The sequence below is a fragment of the Pleurodeles waltl genome, chromosome 2_1 (genome assembly GCF_031143425.1).
Source record: "Pleurodeles waltl isolate 20211129_DDA chromosome 2_1, aPleWal1.hap1.20221129, whole genome shotgun sequence".
NCBI lineage: Eukaryota > Metazoa > Chordata > Amphibia > Caudata > Salamandridae > Pleurodeles > Pleurodeles waltl.
In genome coordinates, this window is record NC_090438.1 from 542,931,833 (window position 1) to 542,956,471 (window position 24,639).

At 49.4% G+C, this 24,639-nt stretch overlaps 1 protein-coding gene across 4 annotated transcripts in view; it reads right to left on the reverse strand.

The window, feature by feature from the left end:
* The window catches only part of UBP1 (upstream binding protein 1), a 528,279-nt gene that overhangs the window by 264,989 nt on the left and 238,651 nt on the right, over positions 1 to 24,639 (reverse strand). For all 4 annotated transcript variants that reach the window (XM_069214387.1, XM_069214377.1, XM_069214369.1 and 1 more), the window contains one exon: positions 16,938 to 17,044. In XM_069214387.1, coding sequence (XP_069070488.1) covers positions 16,938 to 17,044 — 107 coding nt within the window. The remainder of the gene's footprint in view (positions 1 to 16,937; positions 17,045 to 24,639) is intronic.

Genomic DNA, 24,639 nt, shown 5'->3' on the forward strand with positions numbered 1-24,639 from the left:
AGCACCAGTTAACTTTGTGTAAACCTCCAGGGCATGCATAGGATAGCACTACTTGACCCCCATAAGATGTCAAATATTGTCTGCTGTCAAAGGGACTACTTCAACTCTACACTCTCCGCATCCGTGGCATCACCGATCCAATGGCCAAGCCCTTGTAACTGTGCTGCGAGACAATGGCTTTCATACTTTGGAGCACCCATACCACTCATGTCAATGGGGCAACTAGATTTGCCTGTTGCCAGTCTGTGTCTATCACAACCCCATATCAGTGCACTCAAGAGTGAGCGCAACATCACACAATCTGGCCCGTTTGGAAGGACTGGTAACCCTGTCCAAACGGAACTCAACTGCCTTACTCATGCCATCAACCTGCCCAAATTTGCAGGAAATAGCCTTCAACTGTCCTGATAAATTTGCACCACTAGGTACCTAAAGGATTCAGGTTCTCATTGTAGTGCAAACTGGCCCCATTCTTCTGATGGTGCATTTTATTGCAAAGTTGATACCAACGTTTTCTTCCCAGTTGATCTTTAAACCTGAAACCTGTGTAAAATCATTTAGCGCCTGCATCTCTGCCAGCATATGTCCCATAGAATCTTTAAAAAATAACAAGGGGTTATCGTCGTACAGCAAGATAATTTCTCCCCTGAGAAGATGTGAACACCATTCACAGGCCTAAGTGCTCAGCCATATCGACAAGGCTTCCATTGCCAATGAAAATAGTACCTGGGACATGAGACATCCTTGGCTGGTGCCTCTGAAAACAGGACACTGCTGTGAAACATCTCAGACAGTTTGTACACGCATCAAGGGTGACACACATATAAGAGACTAATCCATCACAAAATGCCTTACTGCATCCCCATCTGCACAAGGACTGCAAAAAGATAAGGCCATAACATCGTACTAAGTACCTTTTCAATATCTAGAGAGGCCACAACTGGCTGTGGATCCGCCTGTGGCATCTGATCCAACTTACAGAAAAGTAGAAAAAGGTATATATGCGTGTTACACCCCAAAATAAATATGCGTTTATCAGAACACAACAGCATCTCCAGACATCTAACAATCGACTCGCCTCTGGTTTCCCCAGCATCTGGATTTCAACAGACAGACCCATATGACCTCACATCTAGAGAGTCCTTAGTGGGTTACAATAATACTGCCAACTGGGATTTCCTAGTCAATATTGGAAAAAGGCCTGTTTCATATGCCTCTGAGTACACTTTCAGCAGTTTAGGAAGCAGTCTCACTGGTTATGTAACAATACAGTTGGAGGGAAGGCCATCTAGACCTGGCATCTTGCCATTTGCAATTTGGCCTATTCCATCTTTTATCTCTTCAGCAGAACTTGGTGATCTATCATTTCAGTCTGTTCATGTTCTTTAATGGGATAGAATTTAAACACTCCATTATATTTGAATGTCCATTGACAAAGGTGAAGGATATAGGATACAGTGATGTTGCACAAAGACTATTTTGGGTTGAGCTCAGGATTTTGCCCATATTTGAACATATGGCACACAGTAGTTTCCGACTGACATTAGGTCTGAAGCAGCTACACCAACACCTTTCAGACCCATCACCTACTTGGTTATTTTTTGACAGATGTCTGCATATTCAACCCTTCTCAGTCTATCAACTAAATGAATGTATCTCGTGCTCCTGATAGTTCTGCGCAAATGCAATCTGTAACCACTTGGCACTCCACTTCATGTATCCGTCTTTTTGCTTTTGCAATCTCTCTGTTCAGATTCAATCTGAGCCCATAGACCGGTTTAGTACAGATAGCCCTCACTACTGACCTAAAATGCATCACACTCTGTGGCCAGAGTGAAGACGGATCCTTCTTTCGTTTCAATATACACATCTATTTTCTCAGGTATTGTCCCATGAAAAGCTGCACTATGCAGTGCTTCTGGTTTTAGAAGCCACAGCTGCACCGTAGGGGCTTCTACACCCGATTTCAAAAGCAATCTCAGGCAGCTATGATCTGATTCAGATCGGGCCAAGTATTAACTCCCTTGAACCACCTCGCAATGACCCCCTCCCCCATTCCCAAGAGTATATCTAATCTTGTATACATCAGGTACAAAGGTGAATAGTTAGAATATTCACATGCCTTTAGGTGCATCTCACTCCAAATATCAACCCCCAAGTCACTATAGCACTATGTGCTCCATGAAGAGGAGAAAAGGATCTAACTCACTGGTGAGCACCATATTATAATCTCCTCCCCCTTGCAATACTGAACTAGAAGTGGGCTCAGGAACTTGAGAAACGGTGTTTGCCCCACATTGGGAGCATATGCACTAGTTATAATTAAGGGAACCACCAAAATCCTATACACCAGTGTACACTGACCTTTCATATCTATATATGTATGCATTTTATCAAAAGGAACTCCGGGGGCCACCCACACAAAAGTGCACTTAGCAAATGTGGAGTAATTGTTGCTGTTAGACCTGACAGCCGTAGGGTGGTCAACCACAACTTTCTGCCTGCCTCCCTCCCTCCACTTTTTGACACTGTTTTTGCTGGTTTTAGGACTCTACACACTTTACCACTGTTAATAAGTGCTAAAGTGCATTTGCCCTCTCCCTTTAATCATGGTAACATTGGTTCATACCCAATTGGCATATTTGAACTACTAGTAAGCCCCTAGTAAAGTGCACTACATGTGTTATAGTTACCTTAGGGCACAAATTATAGTTATGTGAGCTAACCATAACTATAAGTCCTGAATTTCAATAGTTTTGTGCGAGTACATTCAGAACCTAACTATAACCACCCTGTACCCTTTGGTTTTTTAAATGGATTTCTATTTTTATTAAATTATTTTTCCTAAATAAAAACGTCTCAAACTTTGTTTTTTTCAGTTAATTTCTTTGTTTTTTTAAGGTAAAATAATTTTAATTACCATATGTTGATCCAACTACAGCTGCGCACAGCCTTTGGCCATGTGCGGTGGGGGTTTGCTGCAGGGCTTGTAGTCACCCCCATATAACCGCAACAACCCCACACACGCCTTTGGCCATGTGAGGCAGGGGTTGGCCGCACGGCCTGGTCTGTGGCCAGACCCTGCTGTCAACCCCCTTTAAGCTACAAACCCCATGCCAGCACCTCCTCTGGGGAACAAATTTTAAATAGTCAGGGGGTTCCTGGGTAGACCCCTGACCCCAGGGACCACCACCTCCCCGGGGCAACATTGAATAAATATATGGGGTGGGGCCAAAATACAGAGAATTTTTTTTTTCTAATTTTATTTTAATGGGAAAAAGGGCTGTGTTTTTTTCCCCCTGAAAATGGCATTAACAAAGGGTTTGTGGTGCTAAAATCACCATCTTCCCACCTTTCAGGATGTGCAAACCTCAAAATTTGGCCAAAAAAACACTTTGCCCTCACATTTCGGTGACAAAAAGTTCTGGAATCTGAGAGGAGCCACAAATGGTACCTCACTTGTGTGGGTAGGCCTAGTGCCCACGACAGGAAATGCCCCAAAACACAATGTGGTCACATCCCATTTTCCCAAAGAAAAGTGAGCTGTTTTTGCAAAGTGCCCAGCTGTGGATTTTGGCCTCTAGCTCAGCCGGCACCTAAGGAAACCTACCAAACCAGTGCATTTTTGAAAACCTGCGTTTTTGGTCCTGGGCTCAGCAGCCATATAGGGAAGCCTACTAAACCCAAACTTTTCTGAAAACTAGACACCCGAGGGAGTCTAAGGAGGCGTGACTTGCGTGGATCCCTCAGTGTTTTCTTTTTTTTTTTGATAAAGAAATTTTTATTGATTTGCATAGAATTAAAACATTGATATTTACATACATGCAACTGGGTGCCAATGGGCACTTAACGGGTGGTCAACCCCAATGTCTCGGCCAACACAGTAGAACAGGAATTTGCACTGTTTTGTTAGAGTGGTCCGACGGGTGACCCTCACTGGCTAGGAGGGGAAGGACAGGCCCACGCCAGCCCTCCCCGATGTAATGTTATTCAGGGATGGGGGAAGGATTCACACTGTGGTCTCCCATTTCCCCCAAACCCTATTATATTTGTTCGGGCAGCCTCTGGTTTCATACACCAGTTTTTCGCGCTGTGCACACCAGTCCACCCCTCGTCGCCATTTAGTCAGAGCTGGTGCGCCTCTGGCTTTCCAGTCAGCTGCTATATCTCTTTTGGCCACTAGGCAAGCCACCCCAAGGAAAATTCGGTCTGGTCTCATCAACCCAATATCTCCCATGACCCCCAACAAGGAAGGCCCAGGCGCAATCTCTATGTTTTTCTGCAAGACCCCAGAGATTTCCCGGATGACCGCCCTCCAGTAGCCTGCTATAACTGGGCACGCCCAGACCATGTGATAGAAATCGGCTTCTGGATTCCTGCATCGGGGGCAGTTGGCTGTGGGCCGAAGACCCGCTCTGTGCAATGTGGTAGGTGTGAGGTAAGCTGTATGGAGGTAGTAGGTTTGTATCAAGCGAAAGCGAGAAGCCATTGTTAAGGTTCGTGGGGCCGTTAGAGCCTCCTCCCAGTCCCCATCTCCCATAGAACCCATCCATCCCTCCCACTTCCTACGTAGCCCCTCCAAGGAACAAGCAGTATTGGCCACCAAGGTGCGGTATATCTGGGAGACACCCCCCTTGCCCAGGTTCCCCATCAGTGCCTTAGCCTCCATAGAGCTGTACTCAGGTATATTGTCCCCTGCCTGGACATGTACTAGTAAGGCGTGGTGAAGCTGGAGATATTTGTGAAATTGTGTCTTGTTTAGTGAAAAGAGTTTCTGGAGGTCCTCAAAGGATCGAAGATGTGACCCGTCCCAAACGTCACCCAGTGTGGAAATACCTATGTTGTCCCATTTCTGGAATCCCTCCAGCTTCGCCACCTCCACCAAGTGTCTCCCATGCCAAAGCGGGGTCTGCCGGGTGAGGCGTCCCCACCACCTCGACACCCTCTGGGCCGCCCCGCCATCCTAGGAAAATCACCATGGTCACATCTGAGACCTCTCGGGAAATCGGGCCTCCGTATAGGGTATCAAAGATCCGAGGGTAACTCAACGTCTGGAGCTCTAGTCGAAACGCCGGGTCCGACCATCCACCCCCCATCCAGTCATTAATCACGAGCAGGTGCATGGCAAGGTAGTAATAGTGGATGTTGGACAAGCCTATTCCCCTGTCGTAGACATCTCTCTGGCAGGTTTTAAGTGCCAGCCGGGGGCAGGTGCCGTTCCATATGAATTTGCGCGCTGATGAACCTACCTCCCTGAACCACCTCATGGGGATAGGATGTGGGAAGTTTTGTGATAGGTAAAGGAGCCTGGGAAGGATCATCATCTTATAGAGTGCTATTCTTCCAAGTGAGCTGAGGGGGAGGGTCCTCCACCGCTGGAGGTAGTTCTTGATTCTTCTAGTTAGTGGTGTGATGTTGATTTCTCATGCTAAATCTGGGAGTAGTGAGACGTGTATACCCAAGTATTTAAAACTATTCCTCCACACCGGGATGTTTTGTTGCCAGTCCACACAGTCTCTGGAGTGGTGGAGGGGGACCAATAAGGACTTGCTGGTGTTCAGGACCAGGCCCGAGGCCTCCGCGAAGAGGTCCAGGATCTGTAGAGTGCGGGGGCCACTCTTGGCTGGGTTAGAGATGTATAGTAGGACATCATCAGCGTATAATGCCACGCGTTCCTCTGGGCAGGCATGCCAGGACCAGCCCTCTAGCAGGGGGTCTCCTCGCAGAAGTATCGCCAAGGGTTCTATTGTGAGTGCGAAGAGTAGAGGGGATAGCGGGCATCCCTGCCGAGTGCCACGGCCAATGGAGAAGGGGTCAGAGACCACCCCATTCACCTGAACCCAAGCCGTCGGATTAGAGTAGAGTAGCCTCACCAGACCTCAGAATTTAGGCCTGAGCCCGGTTTTTTGTAGCACGAGTTCAAGATAGGACCAATCTACTGTGTCAAAAGCTTTTTCGAAATCGAGTAGGAGCAGAGCCAGGGGGGTACGGGACAGGGTCTTGTGGTGTGCAAGGCCAAATGTAGTCGCCTAATGCAGTGCCTGGTGCTGCGGGTGGGCATGAAGCCACATTGGTCAGGATGTACCAGTGTGGGCATTGCCTCTCTCAGTCGGGAGGCTTTTGTATTGTATTTGTTTTGTATAATTCTGCTGGGAATCCATCAGGCCCTGGAGTCTTGCCCGAGGCCAGGCTGGTAATCGCGCTGGTGATTTCCGCAAGGCTGATAGGTTCGTCCAACCTGTTTCTAGTCGCTTGGGATACTCTGGGAAGGGTCATTGCATTTAGAAGGGGGGATTCCCTTTCAACGGTGGGTCGGGAGTGTTCCGCATATAAGCGTGCGTAGTAGGAAGCAAAGCTTTGTGCGATTTCGATGGGAGTTTTGGAAAGGGAACCTGAGTCCTCTATGATTTCAGGTATAATTCTATTAGCCAGAGGATGGGTGGCCAGCCAATGTAAAAGCTTCCCATTTTTATCCCCCCATCCATATACTCGGGCAGCTGAGGCCCTCCACATATGCTTCGCAGACTCTAGCACTAGTTGCTTGATTTCTTCTCTAACAATGGCGAGTTTTCTCAGGCTAGAGGCCGACGATGAGGTCGCTTGCTAGCGCTCCAGGTTTAGCGCCCTAGCCTCCAAGTCAGATACTCGTGAATTTCGAGCACGTTCACGAGAGCGGAGGAGATATTTGGCTTGTCCCCTGAGAGTGGCCTTGCAGGCGGCCCATATTGTACTTGGAGAGTGGACCGATCCCAGATTTAATTCAAAATATTGAGTAAGGTGGTCCCTAACCTCGCGGGTGTACTCGTCGTCCTGTAGGTACCATGCGTTCAGGCGCCAAACCGGGCGCCTAGTGGGATCCGCCCCGCCCAGCCAGACTCGCACCGGGGCATGGTCTGAGACCCCCCGGGGTAGTATCTCCGCCCCGGTGACATTAATGATGTCTAGGGCGGGCATAAAGACGAGGTCAATTCTGGAATGTGACAAATGGGCGGCAGATGTGTGTGTATATTGGCGTTTCCCAGGATGCCAGGCCCTCCACACCTCACATAGGCCAAGACCCTTGGCCCAATTACCAAGACTCGAGGCCCGACTGGATCTACCAGCAGTAACTTCGCCAGATACATCCAGTCTGGGCTCAAGAACGGCGTTGAAATCCCCTCCTACCAGGGTGGTTCCCTGGGGGAATCCCGCAACTACCTGACGGAGCGAGTGTAAGAAGGTATCAAGCCCCGCTGGAGGGGCGTATGCGCATACAAGATTTAGCAGCGATCCATGGAGTAGCCCTGTGACCACCACAAATCTGCCCTATGCGTCAGACTGTGTGGCTGTGATCACCATAGGTAGGGAGCGGTGAAGTAGAATGGCCACCACCCTAGAGCCTCTGGAGAAGCCCGTGTGGTAAACCCTGTTGTATCCCCCTCAACCGAGCATAGGGCATCTAGACCCAAGGAGGTGGGTTTCTTGAAGTAGGACCACTGACGGGAAATATCTACGGAGAGTACTGAAAACTGCGGATCTCTTAATCTTATCCAACAGGCCATTTACATTCCATGAGATGATCTGTGTCAATGAGGGCCTGGCGTGGGTAATGTGGGTGTTACAGATTGCCAAGTGTTTGCCAGTGGACAAAGGGACGACCATTTCGAACATAACCATGAGATGTTAAAACAACACAAAAAAATTATCAACACATTACTATCTAACCCGGTATCAAACCTCTTACCCCCCAACCACCTCCCTCCCCACACTCCCACCCAGGAAGCATCTGTCGCCCAAATACCCAACCAGAACAGGACAGCCAGAAGGACTGTCATTGGAGCGGAGTGGTGGACCCCTCCTTTGAGTCAGATCATCTGCAATCAACGGTCAAAAATCAAGTCATGAGTGGCAAGCGTTAAGGAGGCGCCTAGACACCAGTGGGGCACCCACAGGGAACCGCAGGTGCGAACCAGGCGGCCACAGTCACCTCCAGTACACCCCCCCCAACGGGGGCCGTGTGTCTTATCTCAGCCGAGCACCGGGGATTGACTCAGGCGGTTGTCATCTGCGGGTCGTGCCGGGTCCTGCTCCTCCGGGGACCCGCCGGGGGACCCCTCCATCCGGGAACCAGTGTCCCCAGCCACCTTTCCGTCCATAAAAGTGTCTGGGTCTTTCCTCTTCCCCCTCCGAGATCTAGTATGCCTCCGGCTCCTCCGGGGGCTCCCCTGGGGGGGGGACCGTCGCAGGAGGGTTCTCCCGTGGGCCTCTGGGGGCCCCTCCATGCTCCAACGCTCTCCTCGGTCACCCAGTCCCATGCTTCCTCTGGGGAATCAAAGAAAAACGCCTTATCGGCCATAAGGACTTTGAGCCGTGCGGGAAAGAGGAGCATGTCTGAGAGTTGCATTGCTCTAAGCTTTTGTTTGACATGTTCATATGACCGGCGACGGATTTGGACTTCGCGGGTGTAGTCCGGGAATATTAAGATCTTATGATTCTCCCATTGAAGACCTTCAGAGCGCCTGGCTTCCTTGAGAATGTTGTCACAGTCTTTGAAGTTGAAGAAGCGTGCAATCATTGGGCGATTTGGGCCACCCGGCGGGGGGTGCGGAGCAAGGGCCCTATGGGCACGTTCAACTGCGAACCAAGGTGAAAGAATATGATCTGGCATCCAAGATTTGATCCAATCCTCCAAGAATTCAGAGGGCCTGTTGTCTTCTGCGCCTTCCGGGAATCCAATAAAGCGCAGGTTGTTACGTCTTGATCTGTTTTCTGCATCCTCCGTGCGGCGGTGCAGCTCACCAGTTCGAGTCTGCAACTGGGCCACCTTGGTTCTAAGGTCTGCTAATTCGTCTTCAGATGGGAGACCCGGCTCTCCACCTCGGTGATTCGGTTCACAGCATTTCTGAGATCTTGCCTAATAAGGCCCACGTCCTCTGGGACCTCCCCAATCCTGGTCTCCACGGCGGATTGTGAAGATTGAATTGCTTGGAGGGTGGCACTCACACCGTCCAGCGCCAGACCCCATTAGCCGTGTCTCCCTCTCCCCTGGGGCCTGCCGGCGTCGTGAACTGGTCGATTTTTTGCTGGGCGGCTGGGCGTTGTTTGTGTGCTCTGTCCTTCCCCATCTCGTCCCACGGAGTGGGGGTAGACTTGTGTTGTCCTCTGCGGCGATCTCGCTCAAGCTCTGGCGATTTAAGCGCTCATGTGCCACCAAGGACCCGAGGGGGGGGTATCCCAGAGGAAGGCCGTCGAAGGTCCCAAATCCCCGCTTGGAACCGGATCGTCACACGGGGAGGGGAGGCCCTGGAAGGCCACCTGGGTCTGTGCAGGACTCCGTCCAGAGCTACTCGTTCAGGCTCACCAGGGGTCCCCGGATGTCAGGGGAGGAAGGACGAGGGAGGGGGAGGGAGGGGGCGCCCTTTTTCGCCGGCGCCCCACCGGCTTGGTCTGGCGCGCGGGAATCCAGCTCCCTACCTCCTCGGGACCAGGCGTGCCCCCCCTATACCCACACCCATCTCCATCAGGTCACAGATCATTTCAGTTAGAGTTGGTGCTCGGTCAATCCTCTCTCTAATGGGCCGGGCCAAGGGCGGCACCGTGTCCAGAGCCCAGCCGCAGCAATAGTCAGGAGCAAGTCTCGTTGGTAGGGGAATCAGGGCCACCAGACCCACTTACCCCCTCCTCCTTCTGATGTCCGAGGGTGCCAGATTTCCTCTGTTTGCTTCTTTCTTACTCCTCACCCCTCCTCTTCACTCAAGGGGGGGGGTCTTTGCGCTAGCCCGGAGAGATTTCCTGCTCCGCTCAGCGCGATGCAGTCCGATGAACCGGGTCGCTCCCGGCGCCGGGAGCGCCTCCAGTGCGCTGTCCACGCCGGCCCGAACACAGGGGGCCAGCGGCCGTAGGCACGCGCGCTCTCTGCCCGGCTGAAGACAGGGAGTCTTCTCTCTAGGTGGCCTGCGGACTGCCTCTCTCCCTCGGCCAGCCGCAGCGGAACCTCCGCACCCGGCGCCTCGGGGTGGGAGGGCGGAGACAGCCCGGCCGCCGGAGATCCCGCTCCGGGGGTCGAGGCCGCGTCGCCTCCCCAGACCACGGGGGCTCGCGCCTCAGCACGCGATGTCGGCTCCTTCTGCGCCGTCCATGGCGCCTTGGGTCTCGGGCGGCCGCCTCAGAGGGCCGGGGGCGTAGCCTCAGCCCCGTCGGGGCGCTCGGGCCACGGCCGCCATGTTAGCTCCTGGGCCAATCACGCCGCGACAGGCGCCCAGGGCACACCTCTCGCCGCCAAACCCCTCAATAGTGTCCGCAGTGAGTCCGCGGGGACAACTAGCGCCACACCACCAGGATGAAGGACCGCGATTTCTTCAGGCGGATGACGGAGGGGTCCAGAGCACTCTCAGAGTGCGACCGCCATCTTGACCCCCGAAGCCACGCCCCCCCTCAGTGTTTTCTTACCCAGAATCCTCAGCAAAGCTCAAATTTAGCAAAAAAATCTAATTTTTCCCACATTTCTGTATGAGATCACCGCACCGGGACAAATTTCCTACCACCCAACGTTCCCCTCAGTCTCCGGGTAAAAACTGATACCTCACTTGTGTAGGTGGACCAAGTGGCCTTGACAGGAAAGAGCCAAAAGCATGTCGAAATTGAAGGGGAACCAAAGCAGGACCAAAAGGGCAGTTTGAAAAAAATATTTTTAGGCTGACAAGTGGAGCAGAATAGATGCAACAATTCTGGGTGGTAGGAATTTTGTGGATTCCTGCAGATTCTGGAAGGTTCCACCACAAAATGTGTGAGAGATGTGTGATTTCCAGCAAAATTGGACGTTTGCAGGGCATTGTGGGTAAGAAAATGGTGGGGGGTGCATGTGAAGCACACCACCCTGGACTCACCCAGATGTTTAGTTTTCAGATGTGCCCAGGTCTTGTGGATTTTTCTACATGGCAACGTCCCAAAGTCCAAAACGTGCAGCCCTTGTCATTCCATGTGGGACGATTTTGTGAGGTGGCAAGCTCTCATGGCCCAAATGTAAAACCAAAACCCAAAATAATCAAATGTCCTCTTGCTTGCCATGGGATAACATGTTTTAGTGTGCAAGGGAGGCAGAAATGGCCTAAAAACAATTTGCCCACCCTAGGGGAGTGACCCTTGCCTAAGGGGTCGCTCCTCGTATCCATGTAAACAAAAACAAAAAAAACCCTGGTGTCTAGTGGCTTTTGCCCCCCGCCCCCTGCCCGGGACAGATCGGCCTAATCAATATAGGCCGATCTGCCCCCAGTGGGGAGCAAAAAAGGCCTAGTAAAATTATTAACCACCAGGGAGCGACCTTTGCCTAAGGGGTCGCTTCCCTTATGAAACAAAACAAAGCAAAAAAAAATAATATTATTAATCCCTGGTGTCTAGTGGCCTCTGTCCCCCATGGGGGCAGATCAGCCTAATCAATATAGGCTGATCTGCCCCCAGGGGGGACAGAAAAGGCCTAATAATGATTTGCCCCCTGGGGAGCGGCCCTTGCCCAAGGGGCCGCTCCCCTTATGACCAAACACACAAACAAAAACAAAAAAACTCCCTGGTGTCTAGTGGGTATTTCTGCAGCCCAATTGCATCAATTCAGGCTGCAGAAATGCTTACAGAGACATGAAAGGAAAGGTCTTTCCTTTCCTTTCATACCTCTGCCTGCCCCCTCCTCCCGAGCGGAAGAGAAATGCTTAGCTTTTCTCTTCCACATCGCATGGGAGATGACCTCTGATGAGGTAAGCACGCGATCGCGTGCTGTTGTCATCAGAGTCACACTGGGTGGAATTCGGGGGGGGGGGGGGGGTGGGGCGGGAGAAGGGGAAGCAATTCCCCTTCCATCCCTGACGGGGGTGGGTGTGGGTGGGAGGCCCACAGGGGAGCACTAGTGCTTCCCCTGTGGGCCGGGTGCAGGACGAGCTGGGCCCGTCCTCGGCACACGGCAACCGTGGCCGAGGGCAAGTCCTGCTCGTCCCAGGCACCCAAGCGGTTAACAGACTCAGAATCCTAGACTAAATTAACAGTAGAATTACTATGTAAATCATTTGAAATGCATTTGGATGAAACAATGGCACATTCAATCCCTTCCGCAATATCTACAAACTCAATGAGTGAAGGATCTCGACAACTCAAAATCCACTCTTGTATATTTTTGTAGTACCAACTGTAAACAGATTGATCTCTAATGTATGTATCCAACGTGGGTCCAAAAATTGCAATTAGGTACCAAGTTTTTCAGAGATGAGATGTAGTCTACTATAGTTTCATTTACATCCTGCTTTCGCTTCATGAAATTAAAGCGTTCCAACATTACACTAGACTCCTCTAATAATTCCCTACTTAACTTCTGAATTGCCTGAGTGTAGACAATCCAGTTATTACCATCACCAGAGGGAAGCTTGAGAAGTGGTAAATTGTCAAATATTTGCTGATCCTCTATGCCCAGATAACTAAAAAGTAGTGACAACCTTCTCTTTAGAGTATAATTCTCTGCGTCAATCGCAACTACAAAGTTTTCTAAAGAGTGATACCAAATTTTCCATGGAAGTTTTGGTTTCCCAAACAATGGCAGGAATGTGGATAATTAAGTGAGGTGTCGTGATGTCACAGGTCAACTGGCACGTATTCTCTATGAGCGAGACAATCCTCACCAGTGTCGGCTCCTATTTGTCCAAAATTACTGGGCGGAAACGGCAACATCCACAGGGTGGGTTTTGAACTTTGATCCGTGAGGCGATAAGCAGATCCAACAGTGAACGGCAAGCTGGGGGAAAGTTTTCCCTACATTGGTGAGCTCCTGTGATGCAGAAATAACTCACCGCCAGAAGTAATGCTGAGAAGAAAAGGAGGAACTGACAGAGGTAGGTTCGGTTTTCTTGTAGTTTTGTTCCATATATACTGGAGCCCACAGAGACGCATCCTCGTCTTATTTCGTCGGTCTGCAACTGCCAAGCAGGAGCATTCAGAATTCACAGAGCGGGTATGTATTAAATAACAACAAGACTACAGTGAGGCAAACAGCATATTCAAAATATAACAATTCTATAACACGTAGAAACAAGAAATAAAGAAAAGACTATCTTTGAGTATAACTCATTATAAAGAGACAGTAGGTGCTTGCTATCTTGGGGACAAAGGAGAAAGTGCAAGCGATCTGAAGCGAGTAGCCAGTGGCAGCGTGTTGGGAGCTGTAAGGCCTTGCAAAAAAAAAAAAAAAAAACTTTTTTAGAATGTGTTTAAAAAAACAGAGCACAAGGAGTGAATGATTTCTGAATGAAAACGTTCTGATGTACTAAAAAGTGCAGATATTATAGCTAACTGAGAACAAAAGAAAAATAAAGATGTCCATATTTATTTAGCTACAATATTTATAATACAAAAGATTACCACAAAGGAGACCTGGCATTGATGCCAGGCATAGCAAAACCAATACTTTTTGACTCAATAGGGTTTAAAAGCCAAGTCTTCAGTCTATTCCTAAAAAACAGAACCAGGGAGGTGTCTCATTTGTATTGGGAGTGAATTCAAAGATGTAGCTACCTGACAGACAAAGGGTATATCTGCTGCCATTCCCATTTTGCCAACTCCATCTACACACCCACAGCTCCTGCCCTGATGGACCTTACTTATGTTAGGAATTTGTAGGCAGGAGGCAGGAGAGAAATCAACATACACATGGGAAAATACCAAGAGAAAAATTGCAGGTTGAGTAAAAAGTGTTAGTCATTAGGGCCTTAAAACATATGCAGATACTTTCAAAGAGAATACCCTTGTTTTTTGGAAGCCAGAGCAAAGTTCGCAGTAGCTCAGAAATGGATACTGCAGTTTCATGAAAAGGCAAACTGTTACATTCTGCACCAATAGCAATTGTTGAATAATGTAAGCAGGTCGTTCTATGGACTGCACAATGGAGTAATTGAGCCAGGAACCTACCACTGCTTGAAGGATGGGGTAGTGTGCCTTTCACAGTAGAAAAGGTAGGCTGTTTCTAAGAATCTTCAGATGAAAGAAACAGAACGTTGTAAATCATACAGCCTGCCCCTGAAACGAGAGCTTGTCAACAAACACAAGGTTTTTTAAACAGGTGCTGCAAGATCAGAGAAAGTAAAAGCTGCAACCTTGCCCAATCCTGAACCATCCAAAGTTCATTTGGTACTGCAACTAATACCAGCTCCACTCCGTCATGGGATCGGAACCCTGCCAGAGCAGGATTAAAGAGGAATTTAGCATACTTGAGACATCTCATCAACATTATGTTTTGCAATGTTTATTTGTATTGGCGATTTCTGTATTCTCTATGGAAAATGTTAATAAAAACAAGTTGTTTCTTTTTAAAAAAGGGACTTTAGCAGTAAAAAACCTCATAACCTGGGTGTTAACTACTTTTTCAGCCAAATTGGTGAAAAAAGCAGTAGATGAATAGGGTGATAATTGCTTAGAATAGCAGGACCAATGCAAGGTTTCTCCATTAGAGGAAAGCTAAAGGCCATTTCCATTATGTAGGAAGAGAGGCAGACAAGAGTGAAAAATTCCCTAACTTAAATACAGAAGAGGCAACTGTGGAAGCTATCACATGAAAGATGCAGGTTGCGAAGGACTGTCCAAATGAGCCAGATTTGATGGAGTTCATAAACTTAAAAGGCAGCGCCAAGAGAGACTGGCCTAAATTCAGGGAAGGACTTGAACAGGTTCCAGAATCTTAGAAAAAGAAGATGTCCTAAACAAGTGTACTGGAAAGGATTGATAAATGGTCTCAATTCTGTCCCGAAAACATGGAAAGGGATTAGTAGAGAGAAAGTGACAGTGACACAGCATGTTGGGTGTAAGCTGAGTTAATTCAACATGTAGCAATTTTAAATATTTCTTGGGAAGACATTGGTGCTAGAGAGACGGTAAAATGCATAAAAATCGAAATCAAGCATGTCTAAGCAGTTTTGTAGCCCTTAATAGCAGCCTTACATTAGGATCAGCCACAGCATGATAATGTGTCCATCAAGTTCTTTAAAGCAATTTGCCAGCTGCGGACCGAACTAGAGTGCAAACAATCACAATAAACAAGCAATCGAATCTACATCAGATTGATTTTCAAGAAAAGGTTATGGCATGATTAAGGAGACTTGAGAAACTTGATATGATCCTTAGAGCAATCAATTCTCAATTTAGAAATGTGTAAATTAAGGACAATTTATGCCATACAACTGCATCAATTGTGCTTTATTACCTGCCATCCTTAGTAACTAGCCAAATTAAACAAGCATTTGCTATGCAATGGGTCTCGCATTTGCTTGAGTTAGACCTATTAGCACTGTAAACTCCTAACTGGACTTTTCTTGCCAAATAAACTGAAAATGAAAAGTAAAACAGTTTCACATAAGCAAGCCAACAGCCACCATGAGTGTGAAGGGCACACACAAAAGGAAACAGAAGTTCGCTCACACTCAAACGTATCAGCAACATTGCAATTATACATGTAACCGGCAAAAGTGCAATTATCCATGTAACAGGGTCGATGTCATGCAAAGCGCTCGACTACTGCCCAGCGAGATCGCACTGCGCAGGAAATAAAAAGAAAAAGTAATCCAGAACCCATGCGGAAAACACAGAGCCTCGTTTATTTTCAGTAGTTTACAGGTGCTCTCAAGGAGGGCTAAACACCGGAAAAGGCAAGACGTATGCATGCCTTTCACCAATGCAATCAAGGGAATTTTAAAAGGCAAGCCCACAAACCAACGAAACTGATGGGTTTGACATAGGAGTGGTTAAATGCCCACAGAGAGATTACAACAATGACCAGAGCACTTGCAGGCTCGACCCTAAAAAGGCAAATTTACCAAAAATCTTCTCTTAAGGGAGGTGCTAAAAAGCTGCTACAAAAAACTCTGGGACAACTCGAAATGACCAAGTTTGGGGGAGGGGGTTGTTAAACAGTGGAAAGTATGGAAGAACTTTTTTTCTGTTACTGTGTTGATAATTGCATCTTACCGTACTGGATGTGAACAGAGACACTACAAAAGTATTGCTTGTCTATTATCAATGAATAGGACACTGTATGCAACATATGCAGAAGGGAAATCAGTCGTAAATATCTGGACTTAAAACCTTGTACATTGCAGGCACACAGAGAAATCAATTTAGAAGATGTGTAAAATTCTGTTTTTGTTAAAACTAGGGGTGGACGGAACTCATGGAAATGCACTCTGCAGAATTACAAAAAAAACTGTGAGATTCTGTGGGGTTCTGCCATCGGGCTCACACTGCAATGTAACATGAATAGCACCATGAGTTGCGCAAGAGCACACAGCCATTCCAGCTGATTTTGCTGCCCCTCGAGTTGAAAATCTACTTGACGGCAGCAAATCTACTCAAGTAGCAGCCCACTGATCGCCTACGAATGCCCACGTTGGAAAATAGTGCTGGGGATGCCAACTCTTGCTCGTGCTCACTTGCTTACATTTTCTGGAGTCTAGTGGGAGAAAAATACGGCCATGCGGCGACTGGCAGAATTTGGCCAGAACTCTGTTTTATAGACTAATGCAGACCAATTCTGTGGGGGGAATGAAACAGTCTCTCCACTCCTAATAAAAATCAGTTAAAAGGGCATAATTTGCCTTTGTATAATGCAAAATTGCACTTCCTCTACTAATTGTCCTTGCCTAGTTAGGAGCTAAAAGCAGTATTTAAAATCATAATAATTGTGGCCTTTACGTAATTATATTACTAATCGTAGCAGCCCTTATCATAAGCAGGTTGGGATTCTGCAAAATTTCACAAAATAAACTAGCTCCAAATTATTTTGTGTAAATAGCTGACCATCCCAGCCAGTGAATATTTCCCCTCTCTTTCCATGCAGCCATTCTAAGTGAGGTAGGCACTAGAAAGGTTTACATTTGCAATAACATTTTGTTTTTATTTTCCAAAAAACTAACCATTTGTGATGAAATAAAACAAACCTGAATAAAAGCAGAAGAACGTTTTGATGGATCCCACAGAAATTCTACTGCATTGAGTTGGCCAGAGTGTGTTCGGGGCTCAATTATTCCAACACACATCAGAATATCTGTAAAAACATTAAGACACATGACCTGTTAATGCTGGATACTGTAAAGTGAAAGAGTTCGCTGTTTTACAAGTTCCACGACACTAACAACAGCATAATGGTGGATAAACTCCACAGTGTCCCATTGAAGCTTTGTTATGATGAAGGAATCCTGCTCATCATATTTACTGTTGTAGTGCAGACATATGCTATTATTCGCCATATAGGTATATTGTCTCTTTTTTATGTCAAGCCTACCAGACAATTTAAGCTGTCTGGTGGCAAAATATATACTGCTAGCTTTTCAAGAACTTACAGCCGGCTTACCATTGCTTGGCTTTGTTGTCACTAATTTGCTTATTTCTCATTCAATGTTTTGCCTTGCCCTTCTGTGAATGCCCCTCCTCTGGATCATAGCTTCTTCACTTGCATTGTTCCGCTGCTCACTTTTTGGGAAATAATGTTTTCTTCGATCTTAAACATTCCAAGAGAGTTCATGTGTTTTCTACCCGTCTCTCGTGTGCATCTCTCCCCCTACATCCACCTCTCTTGCTCTACACTGCTCTCTTGTCTGAGTTCTTCTTTCCCTTCCCCAATGCTGCTTTCTTTTGTCTGTGTGCTTCTCTCCCTCACCATGTTATGGGCTCTGCTCTCTCTCTCACCCCTGTGCTTCTCTGGTGTTCTCTCCCTCTTACCCTCTGTATTCTGTTTTTTCCTTTCCTCTCCTGCCTCTGTTACTACCCACCCAAACACAAATGGTTCTGTTTTTATGTTTACTTCAGCACCTTTGCACTAAAATGTATATATATTTTGTAATTTATCAAAGTAAACAGTTTTTGCAATTTAAAATGGGATATGGGCTACAATAGGTGTAAAGCAGGGCAAGTTATTGTACTTAATTTTATGTCATTTTTTCAGAGTTAAGTTTTTTGTTAAATTTACTAATTTAGGCCCTCATTATGACATTGGCGGTAAATCCCACTGCTGCCAACATACCGCCGCCACGGCGGATATCCACCAACCATAATATGACACACACATACCAATCCGTCACTATACAGCCACACACACAAGTTCGCCAGCCCAAAGGTCAGTGATAAACTGGTGGTAGCAAAACCCACACCATTACGCCAATAGAAAATGCCCACAAAATTATGACCCACGAATCACCACGGCAGACATTCAACGGCGGTAAACCACTGGTGGTACATACCGACGAGCTCAAAATACACACACACATCCAAAACACCACCACATTGGACAATTCAAACTACACACACCTGACACCCATACACACACCACACCCACACAACCACACCGCTATAAAACACACACCCACACTACCCACAACCCTTTACGATTACAAACCATTGCCAAGAGAGAGAGAGCACGAGCATTCACACAACCAGAGCCACATACCACCATCACCTATACACCACCCACGCACCTCACATCACACACCACATCACCCTACACATCTTCACTCACACCACTCACACCACACTCATGGCACCACAACAACACCCCAAGTTCTCTGAGGAGGAGCTAAGGGTCATGGTGGAGGAAGTCATACGGGTAGAGCCATAGCTATTTGGATCACAGGTGCAGCAGATATCCATTGCTAGGAAGGTGGAGCTATGGCAGAGAATTGTGGACAGGGTCAAAGCCGTGAAATAGCACCCCAGATCAAGGGATGACATAAGGAAGAGGGGGGAACGACCTACAGGGGAAGGTGCGTTCCATAGCAGCACAACACCAACTCACTGTACAGAGGACTGGCCTCCTCCCCCACAAATAACAACATGGGAGGAGCAAGTCTTGGCAATGATGCATTATGAGGGCCTGGCAGGAGTAGCAGGAGGACTGGACTCTGGTAAGTCAATTCCATATTACTATCGCACCCCCACTACCTGCATGCCATCACATACACTCACCCTCACCCTCACCCCCAAACCCATCACACCATCACATCCAACACAACCCACTCATCCCAATGCCAAGCCCTGCATGCAGCACCAATGCATGGACACCCCTCACAGACCTGCATGGACACCTATCACAACAGCATGCACACTAGAGAGAATCACCTAGCCCGCCAAATAACTCATACAAGGCAAAGCTGCCAGGGCAATAACAACCATAGAGGGCAACACACCCATGCACAATATGTCACATGCAGAAACAATAACACTGCATTTACATCACCACAGGTAACCAACCCAATGTCACCGGCGAAGAGGTGCCAGCAACATCCAGTCTCCCCCCTCCCCAAAGAAGAGGCCCACAGTGATGACAGCAGCTCTGGTCACCTGGATCTGGATGACCAACCTGGCCCATCAGGGACCTCCGGACAGTCGGTTACCCAGGCACTCTCTCAGACCACCACAGAGCCTTCCCCCCTCAGGAAACACCACCACTGCACCCACCCAGCGGGCCCATCCCTCTGTCCCCAGGACACGTCAATCAGCAGTGTGTCCACCACTACAGGGACCCCAGGCCACCCCACAAACACAGGACAATCAGGGACCTGGCGTCAGTGGCAGTGGGCACACGGTTCAGGGGACAGAGGCACAGGACAACAGGAAAGCTGGGATGAGTGCTGTACGACAGGGGGAGGACAAGCCCAGGGAACCGACCCTCCAGGAGGCACTCACCGCGATCCTGGGAGCATACCAACATTCCCAGGATACGCTGGGCCAGATCCTGGACAAGGTGCAGGAAAACATGCAGCTGCAGGAGGGACAGTACCTGGGGGATCAGGGAGGACTTGAAGGCCATCAACACCACCCTGGTCTCCATTGCAGGGGTGCTGGTAGACATGGCCAACAGTATGAGGGAGGCAGTGGCACACCACCAGGTCCCTGACAATAGCCAGACCACTGAACAGCCCTCCACCTCCGCTGCCGCTAGTGGACAGGAGGCCCTGCCACAGGACCAACAGGCCACCAGCACCCCTCCCCCTGCAGAAGGAGAACCACCCCGCAAATGTTCCCTGCGATCCAGGCAGAAGCCAGAGACTATTGCCAAGACCCCGCCAGGAAATAAGACTCTCCTGATTGTCATCCTTGTCTCCCACTCTGTCACCCTGTCCACCTTGAACTGCCATTGCTCCCCTTCCTATGTCCCCTTGGACAATGCACCTGTGATACAAATAGACTGGAGTCAAACCAGGACATTCCTCCATCATTACCACAGCCCATTGCACTACCCCTCTTCTTCAGAGCACTGCAATAAACATACACTGATAAAATACAAGTATGGTGTATGTCAAATCTTTTCAAAATGTATTTGTTTAACCAGGTTCAAACATTGCAATTCAATTGTACAGGAATATTTACATAGGAAAGACCTGTAGTTGGCTGCACTGAACACACCAGGAGCAAAAGTGGGTCACCAACATCTGCAAAAAGACATGCCAAAGGATACAGTGAGTGGGCATAGAAGTAGGAATTGACAGCCTGCCAGTGACAATGTCACACATCAAACTGTCAATTATTTGTGAAATAACACTGTCTTACCTGTGTCTCATTGGAAGTATTGACGAATAATTGCACTTCTGTTGTCCTCATCCTCATCCTCTGCCTCCTCATCTTCACTGTCCACAGGATCCACTGCTTCCACACTGCCATCTCCAGCCTCCTCCTGCAGAAAAGGCACATGGCGTCGCAAGGCAAGGTTGTGCAACATACAGCATGCCACGATGATCTGGCAGACCTTATTGGGTGAGTAGCACAGGGATCCACCTGTTAGATGAAGGCACCGAAACCTGGCCTTCAGAAAGCCGAAGGTCCTTTATACAATCCTTCTTGTTCGCCCATGTGCCTCATTGTAATGTTCCTTTGCCCTTGTCCTGGCATTCCTCACAGGGGTCAGTAGCCATGAGAGGTTGGGGTAACCAGAGTCACCTGCAAATATCGAGGGACAACTGTTAGCCACACACTCACCCTTAGGGCCCACACCATACCCATAAACCAACATCCACTGGGTGGGAACCAGGGCTCACCTATTAGCCACACCCTGTGCCTCTGGAGTTGGCCCATCACATTTGGGATGCTGCTATTCCTCAGGACAAAGGCAATGTGCACAGACCCAGGATACTTTGCATTGACGTGGGAGATGTACTGGTCTGCCAGGCACACCATCTGGACATTCATGGAGTGAAAACTCTTTAGATTTCTGAACACCTGCTCATTTTGCATGGGGTGGGAGGTCGCTGGGGTGGAACAAATGCAATATGTTGCCCCAATGATGTTGGTGATATGTCCCATTGCATAGAAGTCAGCTTTCACTGGGGCCAAATCCTTCCCCTGGGGGAAAACGATGTAGCTGCACATGTGTTTAGTCAGGGCAGACACACTCCGGTCAGCACTATTGAGAACACTGGCTGTGACATTCCTGCTGCCAAGCCCACTGTCACTTGGAAATAACCAGTTGGCAGGAAATGGAGCACTGATAGGACTTGCACAAGAGGGGTATATTAGGTCAGGCTCCAAATGGGCACACAGCTCTGTGATTATGGCCCTGTCAAGTCTATAGGTGAGGATAATGTGCCTGTCCTCCATTATTGCCAAGTCCACCAGGGGTCTGTACATGGGGGGATGTCTTTATCCGCAGCGGTTGCAATCTATGGGGCAAAAGAGTGAGCAGCTGGTCATTATCTGTACATTCCAACCGCTACAGTTCAATGCATATTGTAACTGTAACATTATTTTGGTGGGATATGTCCAAATAGTGAATTTGTGTACTGTGACACAGTTAGGACCCATGGCCTGCCCCCCCTTGAAATGGCATCAGCCTGTTCTGTATGGAGGTACAGGTGGAAATGAGGTAATTCCGCTGACGTTGTGCGCTGTTGCGGGAGGCAGTTGAGAACCACCATGCAACTCCTCATTAGTTATCATTTGGCCCTATGGGGTACAATGGCAAATGGTGATGTACGCCAGCGGTGACGGTACGCATCGCCGCGGATGTGACCGCCATTTCCTATCTGTTCACTCACTTAGTACCTGACCTTCAACAGGAGAGGAACTACACTGCAAGTGCTGCTGTGACCTGTGTCTGGAACCGACCAGGGCTCGTGTTACTGGGGAAAGGGCCCCTGCCTTCACCTCAGGGAAGTTGGACTGCTGCATGGGCCTCCAGACCAACAGGTGAGTACACCGTGAGTACGATGCATGGGGCATGAATGCATGGAGTGCAGTGTGTGAAGGCCTTATTTGGGGGGGTGGGGGAGTTGGTGGATGGGCCCTGGGCTGCGTGCAGCATGTATGCTGGGTCATGTCTGTGCTAATGGAGATGGAAAGGGGAATGGTGGGCCATCAGTATAACAGGCAGGACGGTCGGACTTATACCTTTCCCTGTATCTATTTCCCTGCAGGTCAGCGCCCATCAAAAGAAGGGTATATGGCATGCCATCGCCAAGGACGTGCAGACCCTGGGCGTGTACGGTAGGCGGAGCACCCACTGTCGGAAAAGATGACATGACCTGAGACGCTGGGCACAGAAGACGGCCGAGGCCCAGTCGGGGATGGCCTCCCAACGAGGAAAGGGTGCCCGTCGAACCCTGACCCCCCTGATGGCCCGCTCACTGCCGGTGGCCTATCCGGAGCTAGATGGGTGCTTTGGGGCATCACAGCAGTCACAAAGGGGGTGAGTACACTGCCCTAATTTACAACTTACGCCTGGTGGGGTGGTATCTGGGAGGGGTGTGTGGACCCTGTGGGTGCCCCTAGGCCAGGCCTGGCATTGCAGAGTAGGTCCCATGTTGGGCAGGGTTCTGATGTGAAAGCCCTCCAACCAAGCTAGTAGGCATCCACTACTGGGCTGGGGTCTATGGGTCTCAGGAATGCTGCAATTTGCGTTAAGTGTCCCTATCCATGGGCTGGTGACTAGCATTGTGACTGGTACTGCATTGCCTAATGCGTAGGGCTGTTCCCTGTGTGTGAGTGTGTTGTGTACGTAAACGGTGGTGCTGTTGCCGCCATTGACTAAGTGTATCCATTGTCTCTCCCCCCCCTTTTCGTTTTGTCACCCTGTCCTTATGTGCATTAGAATCATCTGGCGGAAGATCAGAGGCACAGGCAATGGAGGGAGCTGCATCCCACATGGGCCAGGAGGCTGAATCTACCATCGGTGAGGGCACCAGTGGGACGGAAGGCGAGGGAAGCACCACGGCAGAGACAGTTCGGACACGGATACCTCATTCGATGGAAGCTCCCTGGTGGTGGCGGACACCTCTGTGCCCACCCCAGCTACAGGTACAGCCACCACCACCGCCCTCCCAGCAGCCCCTCAGTGAGTTTCCCATGCTCGCTCACCCAGGAGGGTGGGCATCTCCTTCGCCCCAGGCACCTGAGACCCTGGCCCAGTGAGCCCTGCTGCCCTGAGTGAGGAGGCAATTGACCTCCTGCGACTCAACTCTTCTGGGCAGTCAACCATTATGAATGCCATCCAGGGGCTGGCAGCCCAAATGCAACAGTCTAATGCATTTCAGGAGGGCATTCAAACTGGCTTGGTGGCCCAAAGGAGATCAATCCAGGCCCTGGCCTCCTCTCTGATGGCAGCCATTGTCCCTGTTTCTACCCTCCCCGTTCCAACTTCCTATTCCCAATCCCATTCCCCTCAACCCCAACCTATCCCAAGCACACAGTCAGACGAGCGGGCACCCAGGACAACACACAAGAGTGGACATGGCAAACACAAGCACCACACTTCATCCCACAGGCACTCACATAAACACCATCAGGAAGCAGTCATACCAACATCCACTGCCTCCACTGTGGCCCCCTCCTCCTCCTCGTCCACCTCCCTCCCAGTAGCATCTCCACTCACACCTGCATGCATTACATCCTCATACACTACCACCATCACACCTATCAGTACACACCCCTCAATGGCAGTCACCACCCTCACATCCATGCACACTTCCCCTGTGTCCTTTCCCACTGTGTCTGTGCCCCCACCTCCCAAAGTACACAAACGCAAGCACTCAGACACCCAACAGCCACCCACCTCACAACAGTATCCAGCCCATGCACCTGCACCCAAACACAGCAGACTGACACCGCCTACCACCACTCCCAAGCCATCTCCCTCTTCCCGCCCCAATGTCCCTAAGAAGCTTTTCCTCTCCACCCTTGACCTCTTCCCTTGCCCTCCCCCGTCCCTCACATCAGGCCAGGGTGGTCAAAACCCAGGCAAGCACCTCAGCCACCCAGTTCACGGGCACAGTAGTGTCCCCAGCAACTCCAAGTGAGAAAGGATCCCAGCCAGCCAGACGGAAAGGGTGCCTGCCCCAATTGCTTCAAGGAAGGGCAAGGAGCCAGCCCCAGCTGTAGGAAGGAAGGGCAAGGAGACAGCCCCAGCTGCAGGAAGGAAGGGCAAGGAGCCAGCCTCAGCTGCAGAAAGGAAGGGCAAGGAGACAGCTCCAGCTGCAGGAAGGAAGGGCAAGGGGACTGCAACAGCAAACAGTAGAGACAAGGGGTCTGGTGCTGGGACTCAGTCGGAACCCCCACCACCAACCTTGGTGGTGCAGCCGTCGGAGGCTGCAGGGGATGGGCTGGAGCTTCCCCCCACCACTCCACAAGCAGCACCGCCACCAGCACTGCATCCTGCTC